This window comes from Neovison vison, chromosome 2, assembly GCF_020171115.1.
Source record: "Neovison vison isolate M4711 chromosome 2, ASM_NN_V1, whole genome shotgun sequence".
NCBI classification, from domain to species: Eukaryota; Metazoa; Chordata; class Mammalia; order Carnivora; family Mustelidae; genus Neogale; species Neogale vison.
The window spans coordinates 232,531,014-232,545,497 of record NC_058092.1 but is presented as its reverse complement, the minus strand read 5'-3'; the positions used below and the strand labels follow the sequence as shown (position 1 = coordinate 232,545,497).

At 43.9% G+C, this 14,484-nt stretch overlaps 1 protein-coding gene across 1 annotated transcript in view; it reads left to right on the top strand.

Annotated features, from left to right (window-relative positions):
• CPXM2 (carboxypeptidase X, M14 family member 2) overlaps window positions 1-14,484 on the top strand; it is a 123,525-nt gene that overhangs the window by 37,634 nt on the left and 71,407 nt on the right. Inside the window, exon 4 of the mRNA XM_044240690.1 lies at window positions 12,396-12,535. Coding sequence (XP_044096625.1) covers window positions 12,396-12,535 — 140 coding nt within the window. The remainder of the gene's footprint in view (window positions 1-12,395; window positions 12,536-14,484) is intronic.

The following is a 14,484-nucleotide window of genomic DNA, read 5'->3' as shown; positions in this document are numbered from 1 at the left end:
TTGCTTATGTGAATTTTCTTGACTATTTTATGAAATCTCATGAAATTGATATTTTATTTCATCTTCAATATACCCGGAGGGAAACTCTGTTTTGGAGATAAGGGAATTAAAGTCAGAGGTTAAATGGCCTGCCCCAGCCCCACAGCTAATGAGAGCCGAGCGGAGACTCACCTTCAAGGTTTCTGGCTGCATTTTCGCCCTTGGTTATCTCCGGTACCCACGAGAAGGTTCAGTGTGTTCTCCTGCTTGTGGCCTCAGCTGGCATCATCCTGGGACTCATTGCCCTAACCGCCGGCTTGAGTACCACCTAGTACCTTCACTGTGGCAGGGCCCAGAGGGGCCCGAGGGTCGCCAGCAGTCACGGGCGGGGGCCTCACATCCATTCACCTGACAGGAGCCAACTGGGCCTCTGCAGATACTGACTCATGGAGGGCGGGCCCTCTGGGTGGTCTGTCCTGCCCCGTGCGGGCCGGCCTGGCTGTCTCGGGGATGTGGACAGGGTAGGGGGCAGTTGGTGTTCTGGGCCTCCTAACAGTGCACAGGTGGAGAAGCCTGCGTGAGGAGGGGATGGTAGAGAGGGATGGAGAGAGGAGAAGAGAGAAGAGAAAGATCAGAGCAGACACTTTCATGGACTGGGGGACCCGTCGACTGATTGATTTCACGAACACAAACACACCTCCGGTGGGAGCAAGAATAGAAACGGTCCTGATAGTTGAGCAAATATTTAGGGAGGACCTGCCATGAGCTGGGCCTTGTCTAGGTGCTCGGGATACTTCAGAGACCCAATGGACACAGATCCTTGCCCTCCAAGAGCTTCCGTGCTAGTGGGGGAGGCACATGAAAGCAGGGAATGTAATAAAATAGAGCTTTTCTAGCAGCAGAAGGTGGTGAGTGTTATGGAGAGAAAACACACCAAATTCAGAGCTGGCAGTGGGGGTCAGGAGGGCAGGCTCTGGGGAGGGGATGGGCTGTCGTTAAAGGCATGCATGGGTGGCTTCATTGAGGAGTCGGTACTGAGGCTGAGTTGGCTTAAAGGAGGTCATCAGGGAGTCAGGCAGCTGTGGGAGGAGACCTCCAGGCAGTGGGAATGTCTTGAGCAAAGGTCCTGTGGTGACTGCCTGTCTGGCACTCCCCTGGAGGAGCAGGAGGCTGCTGTGGCTAGAGCAGGGTGCGCCTTGGTGGGGAGGAGCAGTAGAAGGACTTTGCCTTTGACTTTTGTTCTTAGGTCAGTCAGGGGAGCCCTAGAAAGTTGCTGGGTGCAGGAATGACATGCCTTGATTTCCAGGTGAGAAGGACAAACCCGGTTGCTCTGTTGACTTAGGGGAGCAGTGTGGAAGCAGGGAGGCCTGTTGGGGTGTGGCTTCGGCACCCCAGATGGTGGTGGTGGTGGGAGGTGGTTGTACTTCGGCTGTTTTGAAAGCAGGATAAGGCCGGATGACGTCTGGATGAGGGGTGCGAGAGATAAGGAAGAGAGTCAAGGATGCCTCTGGTGTTTTTTGGCCTCTCATAATCGAATGGGGAAAGTGAGACTATTAAAAAGAAAGATTACCAGGGAGGGTGGGACTAGAGCCTGGGCTAAGCGCTCAGAAGGAAGCCCCGCATATTCGTTTCCTTGGCAACTGCAAAAGCTCTGCACACTCGGCAGCTTTAAACAACAGGGATTTATTCCGTCACGATTCTGGAGGCTGGAAGGCCAACCTCCAAGTGGTAGCAGGGCTGCTCTCCCTCCAGAGCCTCTGGGAATGAGGCCAGGCTCCTTCTGTGCCTCCTCCAGCTTTGGTGGCCTGGCTGTCCCATTGGGGTCCCTGGGCTGATAGTTGAACCATCCACATCTCAATCTCCAGGGTCACAGGGGAGTCCCCTACCATCTTCCCTCTGTGTGTGTCTGTCTCTGTGTCCAGATTTCCCCTCCTTGTAAGGACATCCGTCATCAGATTTAGGGCCCAGCCTACTCCAGTCTGACCTCCTCTGCACTGATTTGATCTGCCTTGACCCCTTTCCCAAAGAAGGTCACACTCTGAAGATGCAGGGGTTCGGATTTGTATATATCATTTTGGAGGATGTGATCTTTTGGGAGGCATAACACTGCAGCTCTCTAACCCATTGAACCTGCCTCAGACTGTAGATCGAGGAGACTTCCCTGTGGGTGGGTACTTGGGCTAACACTTGAAGCAGGATGAGAAGCCAAGAGGTTATCAGACAGAGGGTTGCTGGAGGGGCAAGAAGAATCCCAGGTCGAAGGGAATGGTATGTACAAAGGCCCTGTGGTTTTAGGGAACAAGATAAGGTGTTCTCTTTCATTAGTCATCGAGAAAATACAAAACATGCAATGAGATATGACACATAGGCACCAGAATGGCTTTAAGGAAAAGGGACAGTATGAAGTATAGGCAAAGAAGTGGGACAATAGACACTTGTAAACAGTGCTGAAAATGTAAAATAGCACAGGTTTGGAAATGTTTTTGGGATATCTATTCATGTTCAACTCTCTAATACCTGTTCATCTGACTAATTCACTCTTATGCCTGAAAGAAATGCATTCGCGTGCACACGATAAGGCAGGGGCAGGTAGGTTCATGGCACCACTATTCATGACAGCCCCAAATGGTAATAAGACACATACCCATCGACATACGATGAATAAGTCACTCTGTGTGCACACGATGGACTATTACACACCAGCAAAAAAGAGTACATTATTGCTACCTATGAAAATATGGATTGATCTCACAGATATAACACTGAGCAAAAGAAGCCAGTAGAAGAGTAGAAGGGAGTAGTTATGGTAAGATTCATTTACATGGAATTTAAAAACAGAAAAGCCAATCTGGAAGTCAGAGTAGAGGTTATCATTGGGGGGCAGGTGACACTGAGAGGTGGCCAAAAGGCGGACTGTGGCAAGCTGGTCGTGTTCTATGTCTTGATCTGGGTGTGGACACATGAGTGAGTGTGCAGTAAAATTTATTGAACTTAGGACTTGGGCACTTTTTTGGGATATATCCTATTTTCAAGTTTTATTATTTATTTATTTTTATTTTATTTTATTTATTATTTATTATCTTATTTATTTTTAAGTTTTACTGAAACTTGAGATAAACAATCAAATCATGTATCTGTTCTCCTGCTTTACCATCATATTTCAGATATGAAAATATCCTTCTCTTCGGTTCTTAATAATTTTAATTCTGGCACAGGGATACCTCTTGGATATTGTGGGTTCAGTTCTAGGCCACCTCAATAAAGTGAATATTTCCATGAAGGGAGTCAAATGAACTTTTTGGCTTCCCAGTATATATAGGTTATGTTTACACTATACCATAGTCTCATAAGTGGGCAGCAGCACTTAAAAGTAAAGTATATACCTTACTTAAAAGTATAAAGTATATACCTTACTTAAAAAATACTTTATTACTAAAAAATGCTGACTGTCATCTGAGCTTTCAGGGAGTCATAATCACTGGTCACAGACCACTGTAACTAATGTGATAATAATGAAGTCGAAATACTGTGAGAATTACCAAAATGTGACACAGAGACATGAAATAACCAAATGCTGTTGGAAAAATGGCACCAATAGATTTGCTTGATATATAGAATAAGCATATTGCACAAAAGTATTCTTTTTTATGTTCAGTTAACCACTGTATAGTGCATAGTTAGTTTTTGATGTAGTGTTCAGGGATTTATTCGTTAAGTACAACACCTAGTTCTCATCACAGCACGTGCCCTCCTCAACACCCATCACCATGTTAGCCCCTCCCTCCCACCTTCCTTCCCTCTGAAACCATCAGATTGTTTCCCAGAGTCCGTAGTCTCTCATGGTTCATCTCCCACTCTGATTTCTCCCCCTTCTGTTTTCCCTCCCTTCCCCTATGGTCCTCCGTGTATTGCTTATTCTCCACATATGAGTGAAATCATATGATAATTGACTTTCTCTGCCTGACTTATTTCTCTCAGCATAATCCCCTCCAGTTCCATCCATGTTGACGCAAATGGTAGGTATTCATCCTTTCTGATGGCTGCGTAATATTCCATTGTATATGTGGAGCACATCGTCTTCATCCAGTGGTCTGCTGAAGGGCATCTCAGCTCCTTCCACAGTTTGGCTATTGTGGACCTTGCTGCTATGGACATTGGGGTGCATGTGTTCCTTCTTTTCACTACATCTGTATCTTTGGAGTAAATACCCAGTAGTGCACTTGCTTGGTCGTAGCACAAAGGTATGTTATTTAAGTTATATAGTTACTAAATTAACCACTTAAACAAAGATGCACCTTTAAAAAAGGATAAGAAATGAAACTGATGGGTGCTGGGGTAGCTCAGTTAAGCCTCTGCCTTGGGCTCAGGTCATGATCCCGGGGTCCTGGAATCAAGTCCCGCATCAGGCTCTCTGCTCAGCAAGGAGCCTGCTTCTCCTTTTCCCTCTGCCTCTCTTCCTGCTCTCACTCTCGAATAAATAAAATCTTAAAAAAAAAAAAAGAAATGAAACTGATAAACATGGGGGAAAAAGAGAGGCAAACCAGGAAACAGACTCTTAACTAGAGAGAACAAATTGAGGGTTTCTGGAGGGGAGGTGGGCAAAGATGAAATGGGCAACGGGGATTAAGGAGGGCACTTGGGATGAGCACGGTGGGGGGAGGGGTGGACTTAGGGAAGTATTGAATCACCAAATTCTACATCTGCTACTAATACCACACTGTATGTTAACTAACCAGAATTTAAATAAAAACTTGAAGCGACAACCGCAGAAAAACCAAAAACAAACAACCCCCCAAAAGAGTACATAGAGAAAGAGTAAAAAGCACTTATAGTTCCAATAAAAAATAATTATTTCAGAGGAGGCGTGGCCTGAAAGCCAAGAAAACAGCTCAGTAGTCAAACATGAAGCACCAACAAAAGAAACAGGAAAAATACAATATCTGAGAAAAGCTGATGACTCATGACCATAAAGAACATTTGTCAATGGGCTAAGCTGACCACTAAGTTGTTAGTGGAAGAAAAGTTAGGTTGTATCATGGAGGGAATTCAACCACAGGTCTCAGCGATACGAACCTGAAACAAAGTGAGTTGTTTTTTTTTTTTTTTAAAAAACAGGTGGCTTATAGTATATGAGCCACTTACATACAGAATTTACTTTAAATGTTTACTTTTTACTTTTAATGTTTACTTTAAAATATTTTAAATTTCAAGCTCTAGGTATTTATTGTTTTTCTTGACCAGCATAAGGAGCTATTTAAGACTTTGATTTTGGGGTTTAACAATCGCTTCAAAAACAATGAATATTTCTTTTCAACCAGCAATCCTGATGACTGAGGTCTGAAGTGGGGCACGATACTCTGCTGATTTGCAGAAGGATCAGATTTGTCCCTGGGCTGTTCTATGGGTTTATCAAAGGACTATCACAGAGGTTCCTGAAGGAGATATTCTGGCCAGATGATGGCCCTTACTTATATGGGAGATTAACTCTACTAAACATATGTCACATCTAACATTTTTAGGTACCCCCAATGGAGGTACCTTGTTAGTAACATGTAAGATTTCAGCCAGTGCTTCTAAGATTTTCTCCAAGAGATTTTAAAATAACTGCCACATTATTCTGTTTTTGTCCAGATAGTCCTGGGCTCTGCCTGCACAGTGGCAGCTGTAAGTCAGTTATCCTGGAATTGCTAAATAGTTATATTCAGTTGAATATAACTTTTTAATTCATTCCAGATGCTTCTGTACAGAGGCAGCCAATGATTATGAATTACAGTGCAGATCAGTGATTTTACAACAGCATAGTAATTTTGAGATTCATTGTTTCCTATAGATGCCTAAGGCAGAGCACTTTTCATGATGCCTAGCATGTAACAGGAGCTCTGTAGACACCTGGAAAGTGGAAGAGTAAACAAACCAGGCTTTATGCCACTTGCCCTCTATTCCCTTTGCTTTTTAAAATTAAAATATGTATTAATCAGTTCTGTAAGCAAGTCATTTGAGAAATCAGAGTGTTAAAGGATGATTTAAAAAAAAACAAGAGAGGGGCACCTGGGTGGCTCAGTCGTTGGGCGTCTGCTTTCTCCTTGGGTCGTGATCCCAGCCCTGCACTGGGCTCCCTGCTCAGAGGGAAGCCGCTTCTCCTTCTCCCACTCCCACTTCCCTGCTTGTGTTCCCTCTCTCACAGTCTCTCCCCATCAAATAAATAAATAAAATCTTTAAAACAAACAAACAAACAAAAAACCCCAAAAAACAAGAGAATGGTGGTTACCAGGGACTGGGGTGGGCAAGGTGGGGAGCTATGAGACAAAGGGGACTGACGTTCAATTATAAGGGGAGCAAGTTCAGAGGATCTAATGCACAACACGGTGACTGTGGTTAATAATATGGTACCGTACACTCGAAAGTTGCTGAGAGCCCATCTTAGGCCGTCTCAGCACATGAAGAGTTAACTCGGAGGTGATGGATGTGTTAATTAACCATCTTGGTAATCATTCCACAATGTATATGTACACTGTACACTTTAAGTAGAGCAAATATTTATGCCTGATATAGTCATGTAATATATTAAATATGTAATTATATTTGTCAGTTATTCCTCAATAAAATTGGAAAAAACAAAAAACAAAGATGCCTTGCCAGTTCTCCCTCACACCCACCCACCCCCTGAAGCTGTCACATGCTGTGAACGAGGCAACTGCTCCAAACTACTTTTAATTCTTCCTTGGGAATTTAAATATTTCTTTCTTTCTTTCTTTTTTTTTTTTTTAGGGGTAGGTGGGCATAGGGGCAGAGGCAGAGGGAGAGGGAGAATCTTAAGTATTCTCCATGTCCAGTGTAGAGCCTAATGCAGGGTTCAGACTCATGACCCATACATAGATCATGACCTGAGTTGGAACCAAGAGTCAGATGCTTAACCGACTGAGCCACCCAGGTGCCCCAAATATTTATTTCTAAATAATATGCACATATTGATAAGTATTGGTTTGTACATTTCTGACTTTTTATTCTGAATTCATATTCTAGAGGATGAAAATTTCAGCTCATTTTTATGATCTCTTCACCTTAACCTCTTTAATCCTTCCAGTAAAATTGTATCTCAAATTTTGGTAAATCTACATTAAAGGTTTTCATTAGTAGGACTGTGTCAATAGTGCTTAATACTTGAGCCAAGAAATAGTGTGCAGTTTGAGCCAAGGGAGACACACTCTGTAACCTTTCTTGACAACTTCTTGTTTTCCTAGAGCTGTTTGTATTTTTAAAAAACATTTCCCGTAGCCTGTAATAGGTCTGTGTCTCTAAAATAGCCTTTAATAACAATTTTCTACAAGGTCAAAGCTGCTCAATGTTTAGTTTCACCATTGTTTTTTATGTTTCTGTAAGACATTCCTTCCGAAGCCCTTGTCCTGCTGTGCGGTGAATGGCTTGCTTTCTGGGTTTTATACAGTGGTTCTCCTGGGACTATCTCCTCCCTCATTCTGCGAATTCTTTCCTATATGGGCACCCTTGATTTCTGAATCTCATATCTCCTTTTTGGTGTTCTGCCTCATTTTTGTGGGGTGCGCTCATTTTACAGCTTTATGGAATTGGTGCATGAGAAATTTTTTGAGGATCTGTGAATCCGAAATGTCTTCATTTTACCATGGCAATGGACAGTTTGGCTGAGTGTAAAACTCACGGGTTGAAAAGTCTTTTCCTTCAGAATTTTGAAGTCATTATGCCTCCAGTCTTTGAGCTTCCGATGTTGCTACCAAGAATTTTGATACCATGCTGATTCCTTTGGCTTGGATTTAAATATTTGCTTTATTTTTTGTTCTCTCTTTGGAAGCTTCTAGCATCTTCTCTTTATGTGTGATGTTTTGAAGTTTTATTAAGATATGTCTGGGTGTGGGTCTTATTCATCATAGTGGATTCTTAGCATTTGGGAGACTTCGACCTTACAGATCTGGGACATTATTCGCTTGTAGTTTTTTCTTTTCTTTTTTTTTTTTTGTAATTTCCTCCTCCGCTCTTCTTATTTTTCTTTGATTGCCCATTGTTTCTGGAGTTTTCACATTGCAAGAGCTCCTTTTTCCTTTCTAAGAATATCCTTCTTTTGTTTTATGCCAACAAGAGCTTCTTTGTCAAGGAATAGTCATTATAATTTCTTTGAGATTTTCTTCTGTTCTTCATTACATTTTCAGTTTATTTAATTTCTGTTTGTTGGAAGCCTGGCTGCCTTGTGTCCTGGAGCTGGAAGGAGGAGGGGGGCCAGGGCATCTTACTTTTCAATTTGCTGCTACCCACTGACCAAGTTCCCTGTTTGTAGCTATCATATGACACCTTCTTCCTGAGTCTAGAGCCCCCAAATCCAGAGCCTCTAGGATTGCTCGTTTTTTTTGTTTTTGTTTTTGTTTTTTTAAAGAGAAGAATTTCAGGTCTTCTGTGGGGTGGGGAGATCTGTAGAAAGAGCTCTGTGGGAATCCGTTTTTTTTATACATGTTTTGAATCAGTTACCTGTTTTCAGCCCTGCCTCGCCTTTCCAGCTACCTAGGAGTCTAGTTTCTGAGCTTTTTAAATGAAAGCCCTGGGTGGCTTGCTTCTCCTTTTGCTGAGTCATTCGGGACTCCTCCATCTGATTTCTGTCTTCATATATTGTAATTTGGAGATTATAAATATTTTCTAGTTTGTCGGAGACCAAGGTTGTATTTCTTTATCTTGTTTTCTTTGGAGGGAATTTTTGAGAAAAGTGCACAGAAATCAACATTTACTTTATCATCTTGAAACAGACAAATCCCATTTGTTTTTTGTTTTGTTTTGTTTGAGAGAGAGAGATTGGGGGAGGGACAGAAGGAGAGGAAGAGAGAATCTTAAGCAAGCTTTATACTCCGCACAGAGCCTGACTGGGGCTCGGTCTCACCACCCCAAGATCTCAAACTGAGCCAAAATCCAGAGTCCTCACTTACCGACTGAGCCACCCAGGCAGCTCAGAAAAATCCCATTTGATCTTAAAAGGATAGTATCAGATTTTCTGTTTGTTTTGGATATAGTGATTTCCATACTTATCTTAAGCAAAATTTAGTCTGTTAGATGCATTGTTGTTGTTGTTTTTAAGGTAAAGAAATGATGACTATGACTTAATTGCCTAGAGAGAATTACATTAATTCTTAATTTACTGAGCCCCATAGTACAAAGTATCATTCCATGTTAGTAGTGTTTTCAAGACTAATTTGTACTCTAAGGAATCTCACTTTTTATTACAACAACTTCTGATAGAAATTTCTCCAACATTTATGAAGTCTTTCCTGCATTTTTGAACAGAAAGGGATGAGTGTACCCTTCTCTTTGTCTCTCAGACGTCGTACTGACGTCACGGATTGCGCTGTGCTGAAATTTGGTGGCACCTCGGGGACTGGCCCCTCCTTTCTCACTGAATCCTTCCAGGCGTTTGCTTTATACATTCATAATTGATTTTGCAGAGGTGGCTGTCACTTCCCTGTGAGTCAGCTTCGGAAAGGGCCTTCCAATCCCCTGACACCTTACTGCATTTAATTGAATGTCTGGTGTGCTCGGGAAGAGCTGAGATTGGCAGCAGAAGCAAAATACCCAGGCTGGCAAAACCAGAAGCCCAAAATTTAATTCCAAGTCTGAGTCAAGTAGACTGTGGTCGAATAGCAGGGGGGTACCTCCTCCACATTCTGTGATTCTCTCGGGGTGAAAATCCCAGGCTCTGTGGCATCTCTGTTCTTTTCTTTTTAGCATGCGACCAGATAATCTCAATCTTGGCACAGCTGACATGTTGGATGAGGCACATCTTCTTCTTTTTAAAATTTTTTTAAAAATGCTTTTATTGATTTAAGAGAGAGAAAGAGCGAGCGTGCATAAGTGGAGGGGAGGGACAGAAGGAGAGGGAAAAGCAGGCTCCCTGCTAAGCAAGAAGCCTGGTGGGGGGCTCAATCCTAAGATCCCGGAATCATTACCTGAGCCAAAGGCTGACGCCTAACTGACTGAGCCACCCAGGTGCCCCGAGGCACTTCTTTCTGATGCGGTGGTATTGTCCGGTGTGTTGCAGCACGGTTAGCAGCATCGCTGGTCTCTGTCCCTCAGTTGTCAGTGGCACACACATCTTCCAGTTGGGACAGCCAAAAATGTCTGCAGTCACCACCAACCGCCTTCCCCGGGGCAACATGGGTTCCTGTTGAGAGCTTTAGGCTAGGAATCTCCTCTTTCTTCAGACTTTGTAACTCTGTTCTGGATATTGAAGTTGTAGAAAATGTGGCAGCAAATGCGTGGAATAGTATTGGAATTCCTTACAATTTTGTAGAATGTGGGATAATTCATAAAGCACCCATATTTTCATAATTTGCCAGATAGTCATTGTTTTAAATATACTGATAACTAACATTTATCCAGCACTCAGTTTGGTTTTGAGCCCACACAGTGTGCTGGGGCCTGTTGTAAGCACTGTTATACCCTAAGGGAGAAAAGAGCATTGCTGCCATTTTGGAAGATGGGGAAACTGAGGCACAGAGCGTTTAGGCAAATTGCCTGACTTTATACAGGGTGGAAGTGGCAGGACTGGGATTCACACCGAAGCAGGAGGACTTCAGAGCACACGCTCTTAACTAGCACTTTATGCGGTGGTTGGTTTTAAGGTTCCGAGACCAAAACGCGAGCAGCATGTGTGGACTTCCGCCCGTCTGTCCATTCTGAGCACCAAGAGGGCGGGACTGAACACATTTTCCACCTTTCCATTCCTCTTACCCGAGCCAGTACCTGGAGAGATCGTAGAGGCATGGTGAAGGTTAACTTAAAAAATGAAGTAAACGCCAGTCTCACGGCTGTTGATGCGAAAAGAGGAGCCCTTTTCGGACTAAGGGTTCCGGTTCCTCGGAAGAAGCTAGATGGCCGTATTGTAAGCATTGCAGTGCGTTACAGGTCTCTGCCATTGGGAGGAGGCCTGCCGTGGGTGAGGATGTGTGGGGATGGTGCCGGTAAAGTCTCCATCCCAGGGCAGTGGTCTTCTTATTGGCTAGGAAGCTTGGGCACATGAGAGGTAGCATGTCAGAGAGTCACCCTCACTTGAACCAAACCCACCAAAGCACAGGTGAGGACTGGTAAGATACACTTGCATGATTTAGTCTTTCTTTGATGGTTCTAGAAGGCAGAGCCTGGTAGCACTATCAGGTTCTGACCACAGAGGTGATCGTGGGATGCCATGAGGCCCCACGGTGCTGGTTACTTGAGTGCTCAAGTTTCTGGAGAATGTTGACCATTGGATGTTGCTAGTCACCTTCACTTGAGATAGTAGTGCTTTCAGAAGACCAAGATATGTGAGTGTTCTGACATCTGCCCTCTTTCCAGATTGTTCCAGGAGGGGGTAGGAGTCACATACTGTGGTTTGGTCCTGATACAAGGCTGATTTTAGCTGGCACAGAGATGGTAGGGCACCACTCATGGAACCCTTGGCCACATTGTTTGTCTGTTGTAGTGGACTGTGAATTTCACATCGCTGTTGCCCATTAGAAGTAAGGCTGCCCCAGAATTTGAGCTGAAAGCTGCTCAGAGGGAGAAAAGATGGGCTGGCCTGTCTTTCAAATATCACTTAGACTTTTTCTCTGATTCTGTATTTGTAAAATAGCTGTGGGAATAGCGATTCATGCAAAAAGGGTCTTAGTAAATTAGGAAGCTTCACTTAATTCAAATATTCTCCTCCCCTTTTTTTTCCTTTCCTTCCTTCCTTCCTTCCTTCAAATTCTCTCTTCAAATGGTGATAATATAGGGAAAATTCTAGAATAGAAACATCACATACCTTGTAAAGTCAGATCAAAAGAATCTTTGGTAGCAATAGTAGCCCAGACTCAACACATCAAGTGACTTATGTGGCAGTAAGTAAATATTCACTAGATGGACTTCCCCTTTAACGCCCGGCTCAGAGCTCCTCCAGCCCGGTCTCCTCCCCAGCCAAGTTAGCCCCTACCCTTAAATGCCCCTCTAGCAATTTGCTCTGGTTCCCAAAATAACACAGGCCACATTGTATCTCTAATTCATCCGTTTTCATGTCTTTCTTCCTGCCTGGATGGTGAGGTTCTGGAAGGGAACGATTCACCTTTGTATCCCCAGCACCTGGCGTGTGTAGGCTGGTACGTAGGAGACGGTCTGTGCCTTCTGGATGCATGAGTAATAGGGGAGCTCATTAAATTTCATCTTCCGCACTGGGCAAGAAGAGGACATATCATATTGAAACATTTCCAACTTGTTAATAACAAGCCACTCCATTTTATGATTTAGGATAAGGAGTGTTCAGGGCACAGTGATTTTTTTTTTCTTTGTCCCCTGCTCATTTTCTTCTACCCACCCCCTCCCCCAAACCCTGCAAGTCTCATGAAAGTATTCATTGATTCTGGATCTTCCTGAAGAACATCTCTCTTTATTTCCAGGCAGGTATTAATGAAAATGATTTCTACGATGGGGCGTGGTGTGCAGGAAGGAATGACCTCCGTCAGTGGATTGAAGTGGACGCGAGACGTCTGACCAAATTCACGGGTGTCATCACTCAAGGAAGGAACTCACTTTGGCTGTAAGTGCGGGTGGACCTGTGCTTTTCTAGCCTCCATGCCTTGGGTCTCATGTTCTAGGGTTTGAACAGAGACAGGAAAGATACAGAAAAGTTCTGGTGAGAAGCAGTAGAAGGAAGAAAATCGGGATGTGGACAGGATGCTGAGCTTGCTGTAGACACAAGCATCTCTTGAAAGGATGTTTTCCCCTGTACGAGAGTAGAGAGAAGGATCCACCTGGCACGTTGGGCTGGGTAGATACAGGTGTCTTTAAAACAATGCAGTTTAGGCAGGTGGCTGCCATCTTGGATCTGTGGTCCGTTACTGGTACCCTGACTGGTAGACTGAACACAGCCCGAGGTGGGAACTCCAGACAAGCCTGGAGGAGATGGTATGATCCTTTAGAATCTGAGGACTGGAAGCCTAGAGACATTCCCCAATAAAGGACTTCTAGGGAAGTAGTAGAAGGGTGAGCCAGTATGAGGCCCGAGAACAAGATGAAGCCCATTTCTCAGAACTGACCTTGGGCCCAGGGTCAATAACCAGAGGACCCAATAGTAATCCTAAGAGCGGTAGGCTGCCCATCCTGTGGTAGATGCATACAACAGGATATTATTCAGCCTTTGAAGGGAGGGGGCATTGTGACACCTGCTATAGCATGGATGAGCCTTGAGGACATTATGCTAAGTGGAATGAACAGTCACAAAGGGAAAAACACTGTGTGGTCCCACTTATATGAGAGGCCTGGGGGAGAAAAGCAGGGGGAGTATTTGTTGAATGGGCGCTGAGTTTCAGTTCGGGGTGATGGAAAGTTCTGGAGGGAGATGGAGGTGATGGTTGCACAAAGGTGTGAATGCACTGAATGCCTCTAAATTATACAGTTAAAAATGGCCAGAACAATACATTTTATGTTGTGCATCTTTACTACACTAATGACAAATTATCTGTGCTAAAACAATACGCCCCCCAAAACCCCCATCCAATCTCCCCACCTTCACCCAGGGCTGGTTGTGAAGACAGAAGCCCAGCTGCATCTGTGCGGTCGTCCTGGGACTCCGGCTTTGTGGACAGCAGACCTGCGGAGACAGGGTGCTAGGCAAGGCCTAGAAGGGTCCACAGGACCTTAGGTGCTTTCTGAACTTCAGCAAGGATTTTCCAGTTCCTCTAACATCTGATGACAACTGAGAAGCCAAGGGCACAAGTGCCTCCCATGCTGACATCAGGAAACTGGCCCAGTTAGCTAAGACCCCTCCTGCCCTGCCCACCTCCCCTTCCTGTCTGTGCCACACTCTCGAATGTCATTTCAGTATTTGCTCATTACCTCTTGGCAGTCACGCAAAATCTGTCTGTAATTTGTTGATTTGATTAATTTTTAATTCCTGGAAAGGTCAACATTAATAAATAAACCAGGATAAAGGAGGGGAAACTGACATCTGTGCTCACATTTAACTGCCTGTCATTGTCACTATCCAGGGGACTTTCTTCCATCGTGACAATTGTCAGGCAATGACTCATCCCCTATTTTCCTCTGAGCTTTTTTATCATAAAGACAATATTATAATTTCTAGCAACATTTAAAAACATTACCCAGGATTCCACTGTCCTTAGGCAAACGTAGTTTTTTGGGGGGACGTATTTGTAATCCTGTTACATAGGCAATCATGCTATTTTAACTTCAGAACATATCAAAGCATTTTCTATGCAGTTGCTGAGACTTCCTAACGATCGTTTTTAATAGCCTGTGATTGACTCAGCCGTGGCTCTGCCACCTTCTCGGTTTTCTCGTATCACATGTCATTTTGTAAGGAAGCATTTTCACACTTTTTTCTTCCTTTGAATTATGTCCTTCAAATACATTTCTGGAGCTGGGATGATTTGTGCGTTTTGACAACATTTGGTTATGCATTTATGCTGTTGTGTGTAGCGCTTTTTTTGTCACTTTGCTTTTCAGCAGCCTGTGGATTGCTCGTCA